General features: G+C 47.5%; 1 protein-coding gene across 5 annotated transcripts in view; it reads right to left on the bottom strand.

Annotated features, from left to right (window-relative positions):
* The window catches only part of ABCA4 (ATP binding cassette subfamily A member 4), a 130329-nt gene that overhangs the window by 83030 nt on the left and 29843 nt on the right, over window positions 1-17456 (bottom strand). For all 5 annotated transcript variants that reach the window (XM_047785262.1, XM_047785263.1, XM_047785264.1 and 2 more), the window contains exons 7-11: window positions 8689-8778; window positions 6191-6431; window positions 5053-5192; window positions 4323-4439; window positions 3492-3689 (exon numbers count right to left, since the gene is read on the bottom strand). In XM_047785262.1, the coding sequence (XP_047641218.1) occupies window positions 3492-3689; window positions 4323-4439; window positions 5053-5192; window positions 6191-6431; window positions 8689-8778 (786 nt within the window). The remainder of the gene's footprint in view (window positions 1-3491; window positions 3690-4322; window positions 4440-5052; window positions 5193-6190; window positions 6432-8688; window positions 8779-17456) is intronic.

Genomic DNA, 17456 nt, shown 5'->3' with positions numbered 1-17456 from the left:
TCTGGATTTGACAGATGAGCAAACTGAGCCTTAGCAGACCAAGTGGCTTTTCCAGCGTGATGCTGCTCATCCACGGAGATGCAGGCCCATTGATCCTCTCTGGCCGGGCGAGGAGTTTCCTCCAGCAGTGGCCTCGCGTGGCACAGTCACCAGCAGGAAGGGGGCCCTCCCCCGGCTCCTCAGTGGAAGGTCCAGGACCTAGCGCCTCGCCCCAAGCAGAAAGAAAGAGGACTTAGCCCTTCGAGAGACGAAGACAAAACCTATGGGAACACTCTCCTTGCCTCTGAGGACAAAGGGCTTAGAGGTTTGCTCTCTGTCCCTGGAGCTTCTGTGGTTCGGCATCACATCTGAGCACCACGCTGACCGGATCAACAAAACTTACACTCAGAGCGCTTCTGATGAATCTTCCTAAAATGATTTTTTTCTTTTTGGGAACAGGCAGAGAAGTGAGCACTGAGGCCGCCCAGGAGGAAATTCTCAAAGCTCTTGAGTGAAAGTCACGTTGCTGAAAGGAGGCGCTCCGTCGGGCCTTAGCCAGTAAGGAACCCGCTTGCCGCCCTGTCCTGGAGAAGCCCTCAGGGCCGGGGTGGAGAGGGGTCCGTGCCCTGCCTGTTCTGAGGAGTTCTCAGGCTGGGAGCTGGGGGGACTCTGAGGCTCCCCCAGACCCCCCAGAACACAAGAACAAAAGCAGAAAGTCCCAGGACTGGTTGCAAAGACGGGATTCTTCCTCACTGCCCGTGCCTCCCGCCCCTCCTCGTTTCACTTCTCTCCTGCTCGCTTTCCTCCTCCCTCCACCCAAGGGCAGGAGGACCTGAGACCTCAGCTTGCTCTCCTGCTGGGCTTCTGCGCCATCAGAACCCCTCTTCGGAAGCCCTGGGGCGGGCGTGGCCACTGTGGCCTTTGCTGAGGGCGCTTGGTGGTGCTCATAGATTGCAACGCCCCAGGGGAGGGTTGGTGGCTGACGTGAGGTCAGCAGATCTGGGTTTGTATGCAGGAATCTGTTTTGTAAAAAGCACTCATCATTCTTGCCTTCAGAGAGTTTGGAACCACTTTGTAAGGACCTGAACTTTGATAGTGCTGCTGCCACACCCAGCCCCTTCCGAGGGGCCCCAGGGAGCGTGCTGGCCCCTCCACGGCTCTGCAGAGGGAGCTTCACACACGGGGAAGTTCTGGCAGCACGAAGGACAGCAGGGAGTCTTCCAGAGCACTGTCGTGACTGATGGAGCCAGGCTTCTTCTCAGTAGTTAGTTATCCTCAGGGCCAAGGAGTCGGGTGGGGGCCTGCTCCTGGGGGCCACTGGCTTCATCCCTGCCCCTATTGGCCACAGCACCTTCCACCTGCTAATGCACTTATACGATGTGACGCCCACCGGCAGGTGTGATAAGCCCTCAGACGGAGATGGTCCCTGGGAGTTTGAGGATCCCTAGGATGAGCTCCCTGACTCTGAGAGCTGCAGCCTGCTGGTCAGCCAGAGATGGACACGGAACAGCTAACTTGACTAACTGCAACGGAGTCCAAGGAGATGTGACGAGAGGGCTGGGGAAGCACAGAGGAGTGAATGACTAAACCCACGTTGAAGCAGGAGTGGCATTTGGTTTTGTTTTTGTTTTTTGTCTTTTTAGGGCCGCACCTGCAGCATATGCAAGTTCCCAGGCTAGGGGGTGAATCAGAACTATAGCTGTCAGACTACACCACAGCCACAGCCATAGCCACACGAGATCCCAACCGTGTCTGTGACCTACAACACGGCTCATGGCAACACTGGATCCTTAACCTGATGATGGGGGCCAGGGATCAAACCCCCGTCCGCATGAATACTAGTTGGGTTTGCTACTTCCGAACCACAGTGGGAACTCCAGAAGTGACATTTGAGAGCTGAGTCTCAAAGAATAAATGAAAAGACACTCAACAGATGGGGAAGGAGAAGGCCTTTCAGACGTCTCCGCCGTGCGTGTCTTTTTTTGGGGAAAAGCCTCCTCCCTTGGCAATAATCCTGCTCAGCCCACGAGATTCAGATGAAGCGAATCCGCTTTCCTTACCGGGTGGTGGTGCACAGTCCCCGAGGGACTGGGGGCAGGTGGAGGCCAGGCCAGTGGGAGACCTCTAGGAATATTGTTTTTGTGCTACGGGAAAGCCATGCCCTCTTTCTGTGGTGTTTTGGTGTCAACAGGATCACTGAAGGCTGTGAGCAGCTGACACACTATGACACGGAGAGGGCCTGGCCAAGTTCAAAGCCAGGCCACTGCAAGCGGAAAGGTTAGTTGGAGGGACACGGTATCCTTGGTCCCTTGAACTTCCAGGTTATGTCAACCAATAAATTCTTTTTTGGTTGTTTAAGCAGAAAGGCTATAATAAATAGGCAGAGAAGCAGCCGTTTGCAAAGGATGAAACCATGAGAAGCCAGGGTGGGCCTGAGGGTGGTGGAAAGGCCAGTGGAACAGAGCCGGAGCTGTGTGCAGGGCAGAGGCTGGGAAGGGGCCGGAGCAGGACTGGAAGGGCCTTGTGGACCCCGAGGAGGCGTCATTAAGGCTGTAAGCATGAGAGTGACGTCGGCAGTGTAACTCTGGTGTTGGCATGAGCAGTGCGGACTGGACCTGGCGTCCAGGGAGGGGCGGTTAGAACAGACTGGTGGGGAGCTAACAAGGCCTCTGGGGTTCAGAGCGCCTGGAAGGCAAGAGGAGGAGTTGAGAAATACTTAAAAGATGAGGAGACAAAGCTCAATGAGTAGAAGCGACAGGGGCAGTGGAGGAGTCGGGACGGCAGGCTCTGAGTTCAGGCACATCGGCTCTGCATCCTGTCTGCGCTACCTCACGGCTGGGGGTCAGGATCTCATTTAGGCTCTTTAAGGCTCAGCTTCCACATCCGTCAGGTGGGAACGACAGTGCACACTTGACGGAGCTGCTGGATGATCGAAGGGACTGGGGTATGTAGAGGCACCTAGCAGAGCGCTTGGCACAAACTTCCATACTAAGTGAGAGCTGCTGTGTGGAAGGCGACTCAAGGGTGACCCTGAAACCCCTAGCTTGAGAATTTGGAAGAACACAGAGGACCAGGATAGGTTTTATGGGGAGGGAGAACACAGATTTGGTTTGGGACCCGCTGAGTCTGATGAGCCTGCAGACCCTGGGGTGGAGCGTCCAGCAGGCAGGGGGACCCCGGAACTTGAGCTCTGGTGGACACTGCAGGCGACGGCAGGCAGGAGACAGCTGAGGACAGCATGGACACTTTGTGGGCTACAGGGAGAAGGAGCAGCCAGGGAGGAGGCAGGAGAGGGGACGAGGGACCTCTTTCAATTGTGGACAAGCTGTTCGTGAACAGGACCCCGCTCTGTCTGGGGGCTGTTGGGATTCTTCGCTCTTCAGTGGGGAAATGAGAGCTGACGCCCAAGACCACCTGACTTGCTAAGGGGTCTCTGGCTCCACCTACAGGGCTGGCCTGGGGTTGGGGGGGTGGGGGGGCAGCGTGGCCCTCCGGGTACTTGCGGCCCTTACCTCCAGGTACTGATTGGCCAGGCGCAGGGTGCGATCGGTGGTGTTAAACACATCCCTCCAGTCGAAGCTGGCCACATCGTCAGCCCGGCCCTCTCGAGGACCCCTGTAGAGGAAGCTCAGTATGGCTTCGGCAGTAATACCTCCCTCGCCAAATTGCCTGTTGAAAGCGGCTTTTACCGTCGGGTTCTCCAGGGAGTCCTTGGAAAGAAGAATACAGTTCAGAGCATTCAGAATGCCACGGGATCTTTAGTCTTGTTTTTAGGCCATTTCCAATCTTTCATGAACAGGACAGACTCTGTCTAGTGGGTTTTCTTCCATCATGAGGCCTATCTCCTATATCCCATTTCTCCCCAGCATGCAGTTCCCTTTAACAGAGGGAAGATGTTTACGTGGGCAACAGGGAGAGAGACAGGAGACGCTATTATAGGATGCTTTCTTTCTCTTAAGGATCTTTTGGGTTCCCTTTTAATTGTCCCGCCATGTAGGACACTCATCTGGTGTTGCAAAGGAAAATGAGACCAGGGGGACACACTCAATCTTGGGAAGAAGCCCCTTTGAATCCGAGGCCCTTGGGGGACTTCCGAACAGTAAGAAACCTCAGAGGTCACTGGTCTTAAGGCAGTTTTTACATTTCCCCAGAATTTCAGAAACATACGCCCCACCCCAGATCAGTGACTCCACTTGAGGGCTGCTTCCTGAACTGGTGCCTGCTATGTTTTGATCTAACTTCCAGGGGCAATTAACCCTCTACTAGGGAAAGGAAACCCACGGAATGCTCCGGTCCCTTCTCCCCCTCCCTCCCTCCCCCTCCCCCCACAGTGCCAGGCGTACTCTGATCATGGCCATTGGTGTGCTTTTGTCAAAGAAGTACCAGATCTGGGGCCCTACTTCTTCCCAGGCTCTGACCAATGTCCTGACCCGCTCCAGCTCTTCAAAGGTCGAATTGGCCTAAAACCAGACAGAGACGGAGACAGCCAATGACCAGAGAGGAACACAATGAGAGAGGATCTTAGGTTTTAGCTTTCCTGCTCCTGCCACAAACGCTCCATGTTTAGGAAAGGCTTTTCAAGCACGTGTCTTTATTTGCTCAGTCGACTGCTAGTTCCCAGCACAAGCAGCTATTTCCCAGCCTCCCACACTGACAGAATCTCTTGTCTTAGCCTCTCAGAGGTACTCCTGCTATGGACGATGTTGTGGTCTCAGCACCTCATTCAAGCTGGATTTGGACTCCCCGTAAGCAAACGTGCTCCTCCCTTCCTCCCCGCCTCTGTCTGTTCCGGGCAGCCGGGACTCAGAGAACTGTGACCCCTTCCCTTAGGGGTACAACTCAGGCAGCGGAGAGAAAACCTCACTGTGGGCCGTGCGGAGACGGGAGGGCGGCAGGGCACTGGGGCAGAGCATTCCAGTGATGGCTGCGGATGGGGGAGGAACAAGAGTCCACTGAGCCGCACCCAAACACGAGGCTCAGCACCAGGAGGGCACGGAAACACACGCACACACGCGCCCTCTCCTTCCACCCGGCAGCCAGCGCTGGAAGGGAGCAGCCCAGCTGGGACCTTACGTTCTTTAGGATCCTGCGTGTTGCGGGGGAATCTGGCGTAAAGAGGATTTTTCCCATCAGCAAAGGCTTTGCTGCCCTCCAGGCTATTTTGGTGAGAGGGTTTGACTCCAGGCGCTGGATCAACGCGTTACAAAAGGTCGCTGTCAAGAGAGAGGGGACAGATTTTATAGAAAGTCCCCATTTCTCCGAGCTAAGCAGAGTCAGTAGTGTGTTCCAATCCCATGTCTCGCTCAGCTGCGTGCTGCGGGGGTTGACAAATACCCTAAATTAATAGGCTGCACCCTGCCAATAACGAGCTCATCATTAGTAAGTAACGAAATGCCACAGTGCATCTCAATAAAGGCCTCAGCAGAGAAACAAAGGATGGGGCTGGCCCTGCGGTTTTTCTGCTCTGGAAGAAGGTTGAGAAGCCTGCCTGCCGTCACTGCAAGGAGCAGAGGCCATTCTCAGATGAAAGGGACCGAGAGGCCAAACAAGCCCCCCCCTTGGAATCTCGGCTTTAGTTTCAATAATTTCCTTTCAATTAGCTGCTTAACTTCTTTGTTGTGTGTGGCTATCTTAGGGGCCAACTGCTTTTGGTGGGTGCCTTGCTGCCTTTTTTTTTCAATTTTTAACTAGAAGGTCCCCAGTTGCATTTTGTCCACCCCCCACGCTCCTTGACCCAACAGGAGCCAAACATAGTAGTGAAAGGTGGGAAAGCTGACTTGCCAGAAACTTGCCATTTGGAACGTAACTCGGTACCACGCACACAGACTTTCAGTGCGCTGTGTGTGTCGCAAGCTCCCTCAGCCGTGCTGACTTGGCAGGGCCCCTCTGACCCCAGCTCTCTCTGCCTCCTCGTTTACCTTCCTCTTCTCCTGGAACTTAACCCTGGTTCAATCAGAGCAGTGGGAAATGTCCCCTTTGTTCCCTTTCCAAGTGGGTCTCAGTTTTTTCCGTGGCTCACTTCCAGAATTCTTTGTGAGCCTTGTCCCCTTCTTCCACAGGGAAAGGGACCTTCCGGAGGGAGAAGGCTCTGTGCCCCAGGCCCCTCAACAAGACCCAAGTCAACCCCAGGATTAATTTCACCGGGAAGTGTTAACCCATCAGCTTCACCAACATCGGAAGCCAATTTAGATGCACGACTTAGGAAACTTACTTGTTCTTTTGTCGTAAGAATAGACTGACTCTTTCCTTGTGGAGTCAATCCCCAGGAAGGCCTTATAGTTATTGTCTTCGTACCAGTTGAAGGAGAACACCCGAGAGCCTCCTCCCTCTGGGTAGCCACACAGCAGGTCAGACAGGCTGTCCATCAGCTGGGTAAAGGTCTCTGGACCGCCAGTCTGCACGAGCGGCCTGGTCACCCACAGCAAGTCTTGAACGCTCGGCCGGTGGATAAACTAGGACAATGCAAAGCTTCGGGTTATTCCAAGGCAGAGTCACGACCCACTGTGAAGCCGAAGATCCAATGCTTAGGGAGACCTCTGCCTCTGCGCTTGATTTCCGCATTTCAAAGAAAACATGTATTCTCAGCAATCCTTCACCCAGCTGTGAAATAAAACCTACTGCCATCCACACAGCCTAGGAGGAAACTAGGATGAGCCTTAAAGAAAATAAGAGTTACCCTCCAAAGCATTTCGGCATTACTTCTCTTTTTCAATCCATTCAGTAATGAATTCCTTGGGAATGTGTCCTTGGGAGAATATAAAGATTATTTCTCTGTAAGTCAGTTCTTAGGTTCTGATACCTTCCCTCCGGCCCCCATCCCAAGACAGGGCCACTGAGGAAAACTGGGGAATAAAATGGGGGAGTAGCTCTGCCCTAGAAAGGCAAAGTCAGAGCAAATTTCTTTGGCCAAGTAGTTTAGAATTTAGCTTCTTAAATTTGGAAAATTATCTTATTAGTTTAGTTTTACCATATGTGAATTCTTCCATTTCCCCGAAATGTGTGGTCTGTGGTTTCTTTTACTCCGTATATGTATGTACGTGTTTTAAGATCCAAGCAAATATCGAACAGATAAAGCCTCCATTCTTGGAAAAACTCTGTTTAAATTCTGCACCATGCTAAGAAGAAGCCGGTGGTCTTCTCTCCATAAGGACCCCGGTGGTGCCCCCTGGCCTCAGTCTCAGAGGCAGATGGATCACGCTGAGAATGGAGCAGAGGGACGCCAGAGTTGCCAGGGCCTCGTTCGCGTGATGCCATTTATTCTACTTTAAAGGAAAATACAAAATAAAAAGCATGCTGCTTTTATTCCCAAAACACACTTGGTTACTTATTTTCAAAGGCTCCTGGGAATTTAGAAAACCATTAGGCTTCAGTCAAGTGAGACTGAAAGCAGTCCCCCTGCGGCACTACACGATATGTACCTGGCATCTCCTCTCCGTCCACATGCCAACACCTGCCCTCTGAAACTGCTGAGTACCACGGAGAAGAATCCGTGTAGTGAGTCAGGCCTATAGCCACAGTCTGGGTTTCCATATTAAAGATGAAACCTCAAATTGTTTCAGCAACAGTCAGTCTTAGGACAGGCTTGGAAGGGGTTATTACTATCTTTATGCTGCTCATTTAATCAAAGTGGTCAGAGAGGAAGGGGCTGTTCTAGTGTCAGTAATATAAACTGGGCCACCTGTTCCTACCCCATTCGTGGATGCCAGCCTCGCTCTCGAGACAGGCAAGGAAACTTCTGGAACTCCCACATGGAGTTAAGAGTGTGATACGCTTTGGGGAGTTAAAAAAAACTCTCCGTCAACTTCATTACACGGATATGAATTTTTTAAATGCTTATGAAGAAAAGAATGTTAAACAGAGACTCCCACTGCAGCAGGGAGCCATCAGTACAACGGGCTCTTCTCTAACTTGCCCTGCGCTGCCCGGCCGAGCCGAGCTCAGTTTGATGAGGACAGATTCCAACCGTGCAATGTTCTAGGCTGGCAAAGTTCAGGTCAGCTGAGAACACTGGAGGGAAAAAAGCTTGGGAAGAATTAGGCTTCCCCTTTTGCTTCTCTTTCATAATACTCATTACACGGCAAGGTCATTGCTTATTTCATATCTCTTCCCTGCTGGAATGTGCGTTTCACGAGGCAGTGACAGTATCTGTCTCTTCGTCATGATGACCCTCGCACTTCTCGTCTCCTGAGTGCACTATCGTGTTCTATGTGGGCAAGGCTTGTGCAATGAGGCACTGATTAAAGTGTGCACATTTTTTACAAAATAACACGAAAAGGCCACTCTCTTTGTGATGAAATGAATCCATCTATGTAAGACGCTTAGTGCCTGCAGGCACTCTAAAACTGTATGGCTATTACTATTAATGCTACAGGTTTATGCGAATTTTCAGAACATAATAGAATATGGGATCACATCAATACTGGACAGATTTAGATTCCACTGTCAGTCCTCTGATAATCTGCTGTACCACGTGAGATGGCATTTCTTTCCAGGGTGAAATTAGACGAATGGTTCCTTTCTTTCTTCCTCCTATCCAGGGACACGGTTCATTTAGGATATGAACAGATGTTGTGAGATTACTAGATGGAAGGATCTAATGTATTTCTCCTTGAACAGGTCTGAGGTACAATTAAATTATCTGACATAATAAGTGTGATAAAACGGTGGAAAGCTAAAATGAAATTATGTTTCTTTCATCCAACCACTTACTTCTTGAATTCTTGGTGACATATCAGATAATATTCTTCCCCAGGACCTCAGATCGACACCCTGAGAACCGCCATCTACGAGTCTGGGAAGCTGTAATCGATAGGAAAAAAATTTAAATATACACGTACGTATGTGGTTCCACATACACGCCTAGGTGCCATCCGAGCTCATGTATGCGTGAGAAACATTTCCTCCCTCCCTTTTGATCAGAGGCCCGCTTCTGCAGGATTACATTCAGAAACAAACTTCTTTTGTCTAATTGAGAATATCAAAGGGTCTTATTCCAAGTCACCCCGCTGAGCTAGTCAATCATAAGGAGTTTCATGGTGACATTAAATACACCAAAGTGGTTCTGATTGCTGGTTTAGAGACACCAAACAAGACTCCTGGAGGAAGGAAAACAGAGCACAGCTGCTGGGGTGGAAAGGAAGGCCACGTGCAGATGCCCATCTGTTCACTCAGGCTTTGTGGACACTCAGGCTTCCTTGTCATTGTTGTCCCTTTATGGCCTTTCCAGGCAGGTTGTGTCCCTTCCTCTGTGCAGTAACACTCTCTTAGGGAAGATGTGCCCAACTCCAGCACCTCTCCTTTTAAAGATGCTGCCGGCAGCCTTAAAGAGATAGAAGTTCTTTGCAGACTCTAGCTGGTGCCGGTATTCTAGTGACCCCCAGGCCACGTGGCAACACAGAGCTGTTGGTGCCTTTTCCATCATGGTGGGGAACGTGGACGGTCACAAGTTTGCAAGAACCACATCCCAGAGCTTCATATGATCGCCTTGTTTTCCAGAAATCAAGTTCAAGTGATGAATGAAGGACTTCATTCTTCATAGTTTCAGAAGTAATTGAATCACCAAGTTTCTGGTTGTTAGGACTGAACTCTAACTTTTAAGATGGCAATTTTCAAACTCAAGCGTGCATCCTGAGGGGATCTGAATTTTTGTTTGTTTTTATGGTGACACCTGTAGCCTGTAGACGTTCCCGGGCCAGGATGGAACTCACACCCCAGTTGTGACCAGAGCCACATCAGTGATAATGCTGAATCCTTAACCCGAAGGCCACCAGGGAACCCCAAGGATCTGCATTTTCACAAGCTCGACATGTAATTCTGACTCATAACTGTGGTCCACAAGCCACAGGCCTTGCTTTATTATTTGCCAGCATGGCTCCCCTAAATGGTGGGTGGCCTGATCCACTGGGGCAGAGCAGAGAAGCAGTGGAGTTAGGCTTTGAGCAGCCCCGCCTCCTATTTCCAGCCATGATCCTGCTTCCCTCTCTTCTGGGTAGGGTAGGTACAGGGGCCCTCATATTCACTCTGCCCCTGAAGTGAAAAAAAAATGTATGTGCTCTTGTGGAGCATTGGCATTTCAGGGTCACTTTCTAACTGTAAAATGAGAGTTTGTTATGCATGAGAATTCCAAAAGAGAACGAATTTTCCAGTGGAAGGAGCAGCAAAGCCACTGTGGAAATTGTGCCACTGAGCAGTGTCTCCTCTCCTTAACCTTGACACTGAGCCTAGGCTTTGGTCTTGCCATGACTACTTTTCCATCTCCTTTTTGAAAATAGCTTCACTGTATGCTGGGTAAAGCGCTTTAATTCCTGTTTTCCCCTGGGAGGAGGGGGGCTAAGAAGAGAGGTAGGAAGCCAACAGGTAAACGTGTGTCAACGGCAAGTTAACGCTCAGTCCTGTCGATTCTCCCTCCTAACTCTACCCAGTAAGATCTATCGCAGATGAGAGGGGATCTAAGAGATACCTCAGTAAAATGCCATTATGGACCTTTTGATCCATACCAGCTGTAAACAAACCAGCTGTAACAATCAGAGGGAACGTGAACATAGCTGGGTATTAAGTAATATTAAAGAGTTAACGCTAATTTTGTTGGATGTTATAATAACATTGTGGTTTTGTTAAAACAAGCAGGTTTTGGAGTTCTCTTGTTACCCGGTTAAAAATCCAGTACTGTCACTGTGGTGGCTTGGGTCATTGCTGTGGGGCAGGTTTCAGTCCCCGGCCCAGGAACTTGCATATTCTGTGAGTGCGGCCAAAAACAAACAAACAAACCAAAAACCCCACCCACACAAGTAAGTTTTTATCTGTTAGAGATACACAGGGAAGTATGTAAGGGTGAAACATAACTTGTCTGTGGTTTGTTTTAAAAGGCTTCAGGGAAAACAACAAACAGACAAAATAGGGAGAGCCAAATGTTGATAATAGTAGAAGCTGGGTGATGGGTACATGGGGTACATGGGGGTTTCATTATATTATTATTACAGACTATTATTATATTATTCTCTCCACTTTTATAGTTATTTCTACAATAAAAAATTTTTTTAAAAGGAGAGGCTTTTTTGGTATGCAAAAATAAATGATTAAAAACTAACAAAAAACAAAAGCCCAGGACCTGATGGCATCACAGGCAAATTCTATCGAACACTCAGAGAAGAGCTAACACCTATCCTTCCAAAACTCTTCCAAAAAACTGCAGAGGAAGGAACACTCCCAAGCTCATTCTATGAGGCCATCATCACCCTGATACCAAAACCAGACAAAGACACCACAAAAAAAGAAAATGACAGGCCAACATCACTGATGAACATAGATGCAAAAATCCTCAACAGAATATTAGCAAACCAAATCTAACTATACATTAAAAGGATCATATACCATGGCCAAGTGGGATTTATCCCAGGGATGCAAAGATTCTTCAATTTCTGCAAATCAATCAGTGTGATGTACCATATCAACAAATTGAAGAATAAAAACCATACAATTACCTCAATAGATGCAGAAGAAGCTTTTGACAAAATTTAACACCCATTTCTGATCAAAACTCTCCAGAAAGTTGGCATAGTGGGAACCCATCTCAACATAATAAACACCATATATAACCAACCCACAGCTAGCATCATTCTCAATAGTGAAAAATTGAAAGTATTTCTGTTAAGATCAAGATTGAGAAAGGGATGTCCACTTTTACCACTGTTATTCAACATGGTTTTGGAAGTCAGAGTCATGGTAATCAGAGAAGAAAAAGAAATAGAAGGAATCCAAATTAGAAAAGAAGAAGTAAAACTATCATTGTCTGCAAATGACATGATAATATACCTAGAGAATCCTAAAGACACTACTATAAAACTGTTAGAGCTCATCAACGAATTTGGTAAAGTTGCAGGATACAAAATTAATAGCAGAAACCTACTGCATTTCTATATACTAACAATGAAAAATCAGAAAGAGAAGTTAGAGAAACAATTGCATTTACCATCATATCAAAAAATAAAATAAAATACCTAGGAATAAACCTACCTAAAGAGACAAAAGGCCTGTACTCTACAAACTAGAAGATGCTGATGAAAGAAATCAAAGACAACACAAACAGATGGAAAGATATACCACACTTTTGGATTATAAGAATCAATAGTGTCAAAAGGACTATACAACCCAAGGCAATCTACAGATTCAGTGCAATCCTTATCAAATTAACAAGGATATTGTTCACAGAACTAGAACAAAATATTTTAAAATTTGTATGGAAAAATGAAAGACACGATAGCGAAAGCAATACTGAAAAAGAAAAACAGAACTGGAGGAATCAGGTTCCCTGACTTCAGACGATACTCCAAAGCTACAGTCCTCAAAACATTAAGGTACTGGCACAAAAACAGAAATATAGATCAATGGAACAGGGTAGAAAGCCCAGAATTAAACCCAAGCACCTGTAGTCAACTAATTATGACAAAGGAGGCAAGAGCGTACAGTGGAGAAAAGACAGTCTCTTCAATAAGCGGTGCTGGGAAAAGTGAACAGCTACATTTAAAAGAATGAAATTGGAACGTTTTCTAATACCATACACAAAAATAAACTCAAAATGGATCAAAGACCCAAATGTAAGGTCAGATGCTATAAAAACTCCTAGAGAAAAACATGGGCAGAATACTCTTTGACTAAATCACAGCAACATCTTGTTTAATCCACCTCCTGGAATAATGACAATAAAAACAAAAGTAAACCAATGGGAACTAATTAAACTCAAAAGCATTTACGAGGCAAAAGAAACCAGAAAAAAACAAAAATGAAAAGAGAGCCCACAGAATGGGAGAAAATCTTTGCAAACAATGCAGCTGAAAGGACCTAATCTCCAAAATATACAAAAAACTCATGCAACTCAACAACAACAACAAAAACAAACAACCCTGTTGAAAAATGGGCAGAAGACCTAAGTAGATATTTCTCCAAAGAAGACATAGGGATGGCCAGTAGACAAATGAGAAGATGCTCAACTTCACTAATTGTTAGAGAAATACAAATCAAGGCTACAATGAGGTACCACCTCTCATGGGTCAGAATGGCCATTGTTAACAAGTCTACAAATAACAAACGTTGGTGGGAATGTAAGTTGGTATAACCACTATGGAAAACAGTATGGAGGTTCCTCAGAAAACTAAATATAGGACTACCATATGATCCAATAATCCCACTCCTGGGCATATGTCCAGACAGAACTATAATTCAAAAAGATACATGTACCCTTATGTTCACTGCAGCACCATTCATAACAGCCAAGACATGGAAACAACCTAAATGTCCATCAACAGAATGGATTAAGAAGATGCGCTACACATTCACAATGGAACACTACCTAGCCATAAAAAAAGAATGAAATAATACCATTTGCAGCAACATAGATAGAACTAGAGATTCTCATACTAAGTGAAGTAAATCAGATAGAGGAAGACAAATACCATATGATGTCACTTATATATGGAATCTAAAATATGGCACAAATGAACCTATCTACAAAACAGAAACAGACTCATGGACATAGAGAACAGACTTGTAGTTGCCAAGGGGATGGGGAGAGAGTGTGACAGACTGGAGTCTGGGGTTAGAAGATGCAAACCATTACATTTGAGATGGATAAGCAATGAGGTCCTGCTGTACAGCACAGGGAACTATATCCAATCACTTGTGACAGAATATAATAGAAGATAACATGAGAAGAAGAATGTATATATATGTAAAACTGGGTCACTTTGATGCACAGTAAAATCCGACAGACCACTGTAACTAAACTATAAAGATTAAAATAAATAAATGAGCTGCTGAATGAATGAATGCACGAATACCTCGGCCATACGCTCTCCTCGCCTTTTCCTTCCTCGCTAGACGGCCTCTGCGCAGGCTCTCCTCGCTTCTCCCTCAGACATTTTATCCGAATGGCCTTCCTGCTGGCCTCTGGTCTCCTTCCTTCCAAAGCACCTTCCACACGATCGCCTGCGTTACCTAACAGGCCAATCTCATTCTGTCGCTTCTCCTGCTCAGAGATTCGCCTTTGCTCCCTCCCACGTCCAGGAGAGCAGGTCCACATCTGAGCTGGACACACATGGCCTCTGGTGAGCTGGTGCGTGGCTCCCTCTCGAGCCTTCCCTCCTGCTCCCCCTCCATCGTCCAGACTTCTTTCACCTCCCAGGGGGGCTGCTCCCTTTCTCAGGCCTTCCGGCTCGGCACGCGGTTCCCCACACCCTTCTCCGCCTGGTAGGGTTTTCCCCACCCTTCAAGTCTCGTTCCTGACACCACTACCTGTGTGAAGGACAGTGTGCCCGCCACAGATTGAAAGAATGGTTCACGTTTTGGGCTTCGTTTTCTTGCCAGCAGTTCCCTGTCTTCCACCCTCATCATCCTACTCAGATGCTTTCCCTAGAATCCTGTTTTAAAGTCTAATGGACACTTTCGTTCTTGTCTTTTCAGACCTCTCCACTCTTGACTTTGGGTCATGTCCTTTTGCTCTGAGACACCCCTCTTGCCGGGTTCCTCTGTTCCTCGCTGCTGCTCCCACCAGCTCTTCTGCCTCCGCCCTCCCCTCAAGGGCCCAGGTTCCCGAGGACCTCCGCGCCCCCACCCCTCTCACTCTGCACACTCGCCTCCCCATGCCCTTTATCATTTAATCGGTGGCCTTTTTGAAGATGATGTCTACATCTGCATTTCCAACCCTCAGCTCTCTGTTGGACGTTTGCCCAAATCCAACTTGTCCTCGATGGATGACATCATCTTCCTCAACCAGGGTCTGCTCCTGGACACCCTTCCTCAGTTGGTGGCGCTGCCTCTTGCCCTCCCCCCGCCCAGGGCTGGAAGCCTGGGGTCATCAGGGCTTCTTCCCCATCTCCAACCCACTGTCCAAATCCCCAGCCTGGAGGCGCATGAGCTGGTCCTGGGTCTGTGGGTCTGAGCCCTTAGCTTGCAGAGAGGAGCCAAGAGACAGGTGCAAGTCTGCCCCGGGAGTAAGCTGGATGCGAGGAATGGAGTCTAAAGAAGCTGTGTGGAGAACAACAAGCAGGGTCCAGATGATGGGAGGCACCTGACAGGGACCAGAAGCCCAGAGGCACAGAAAATAAGCGGCTGTCACACTCCTGCGTCCAAAGAGCAATCCATCAGTCTTCGCCCCCCAATGCTTTTTCACTTTTAACTACTTTCTCTTCTATGTGAGTTTGTCGTCTGTTTTCCTTACTTGACTGTGGGCAAGAGATGATCTCTGCCTGAGTTTGGCCTAAGTGGACATCCCCTTTCATCCCCTCTCTGTTATTGCCACAGGCTCTAGGCACACTCTGGCTTTTAATCTCCCTTCTGCCGTAAATTCAACACATTAAAAGACACATACTGTGTCTCTACATCTGCATGTATCTACTGACATACACATATATTTTTTAAGGCTCTTAATTTTGCTTTCGAAATTACCTGGCCTTGACTAATTCATTTAATGATCTGGTACAATTTCTCAGCAATCATTGCAAATACTTAAGAATGTGTGTAAAGGGGGAAAACTTGAAGTACAACCAGGTTTTTTCTTTTTAATTTAAAATTCATGAATATTAAATTTAACCATAAAGTTGAATAATATTACCTTTCTTAAACATTCCATTTAATGTTTATCAATTGTAATACTGAAGCTCTTTCTGCATATTTCAGATCTGTAATTTTTATGTGTGTGTTTTTAGGGTCACACCCATGGCATATGGAAGTTCCCAGGCTCGGGGTTGAATCAGAGCTGCAGCTGCCGGTCTCCACCACAGCCACAGCCACGCAGGATCCGAGCCACGCCTGTGACCTACACCACAGCTGACGGTAACGCAGGATCCTTAACCCACTGAACGAGGCCAGGGGTTGAACACGAGTCCTCATGGATACTAATCAGGTTCCTTACCACTGAGCTACAATAGGAACTCCTAGAGCCATATTTTTTTATTTTCAGTTCTCAAACATTTTCATAGGCCTCTGCAAATCCTCTGGCCCTGAGATATCATGACTATCACTTTAGGGCCTAATAGATAAAACAGCCAACCGGCTCCATCCCACCCCATCCTCTCCCTCCCAGCTGCTCCTACAATCCTCAGTGCATTTACTTGTCACTCTATATTGGTTTGCTATTTTTTTTTTTATTTCTTTCTATTACACTGCAAATTCCTTAAGCATAGAAATAGGCTTTATTTTGCTTTTTATATCTTTTGGGTCTGGGACACAGTAGATGCTCAAAAAATAGGTGTTGTATTATTGACGAGAAAATAAATGCAACCTAGTGGAAAAGAGAAGCGTCTATTAAGGTTTTAGGTTCCATGAAAGACGTCTTTACAAGGTGTGAGGATGACTTACGGGAAGGGAGCCATCGGTGGGTGGCACCTGGGGATGGGGAGGGTAGCACCTGAACTGCTGCTTCAAAGAAGACACGGTGATGGTCACGAGGAGGAGGACAGTGCTTGTGTAGAGAAGGGAGGGCCAGGAATTCCCGGCGGAGGGAAGAATGCGAGGAGTGACGGCAAGAGAGACTGGCCAGCCAGCCAGATAAGAACAAGACCAGAAACTTGGGGGAGAGGGAACAGGAGGAACAACAGCTTGAGATGCGTTTTTGCGTCTGGGTAACACTTTCTTTTTTGATCTTGTTAACAATGGAACAATATTCATTATTCACATATTTACTCAGTTCCAGCTGTGTGCCTAGTGCCACAGCTGCAATGCCTCTCGTCGCTTTTTCCAGTGGGGATGGCAAATAATGAGGGTCTAGACCCACACCTTCATTTTTAGGTGCCACCTACATCCTAGTACAGTGCCTGCCCTGCACAGGAAACACTTCATATGTATCTGGTCCGCAATTATCTGACTGATGTTGCCCTAAATTATAAATAACTTTCCCAGGGCTCCCCCCCCTTATCTATTCAAATTCGCATGGGTTGTTCTTGCCAAAAGAATTGGAAGGGACTGTAAACTTATTTGAACGGAAATGTGAACACATTTCTGGAAAAAAGGTCACAGACCAAAATGGCAAGTATCACACATTCTCTCTCTTCACACACACACACACACACACACACACACCCACTGCTTCCTATGTCAAACAAATTATCTTAATTTTCCAAACAAGTAACCCTTCTATGTCACGAATGGCCTCAGCAGGGCCAACTCAAGTTCGAGGCCTGATTAGAGGTTGTTTAAGGAAGACTAGGCATATAAACAGGGCTATGGAAATCTCTATCATCTCCCATCAGCTGTGGTTGGCCTGAGGGGTCCCCGGGCCTTGATCTAGTACTTACAAGATGGATACAAGATCCTAGCCAGCAGCCAAGAAGATTCTGGCTACACGAGGTCTCTGTTTGGGTTCTCAAGAGACAAGATGTATGCCTGTCCTTTGGGACAAGATATATGTCTGTCCTCTTTTCTTAAGGCTGAATAAAGCATCACAGGTACAAAAAAGTCTTGTTTGCACAGTTTTTCTGATGCTTGGG

This window comes from Phacochoerus africanus, chromosome 6 (genome assembly GCF_016906955.1).
Source record: "Phacochoerus africanus isolate WHEZ1 chromosome 6, ROS_Pafr_v1, whole genome shotgun sequence".
Taxonomy (NCBI): Eukaryota; Metazoa; Chordata; class Mammalia; order Artiodactyla; family Suidae; genus Phacochoerus; species Phacochoerus africanus.
This window is presented reverse-complemented; position numbering and strand designations above follow the sequence as displayed.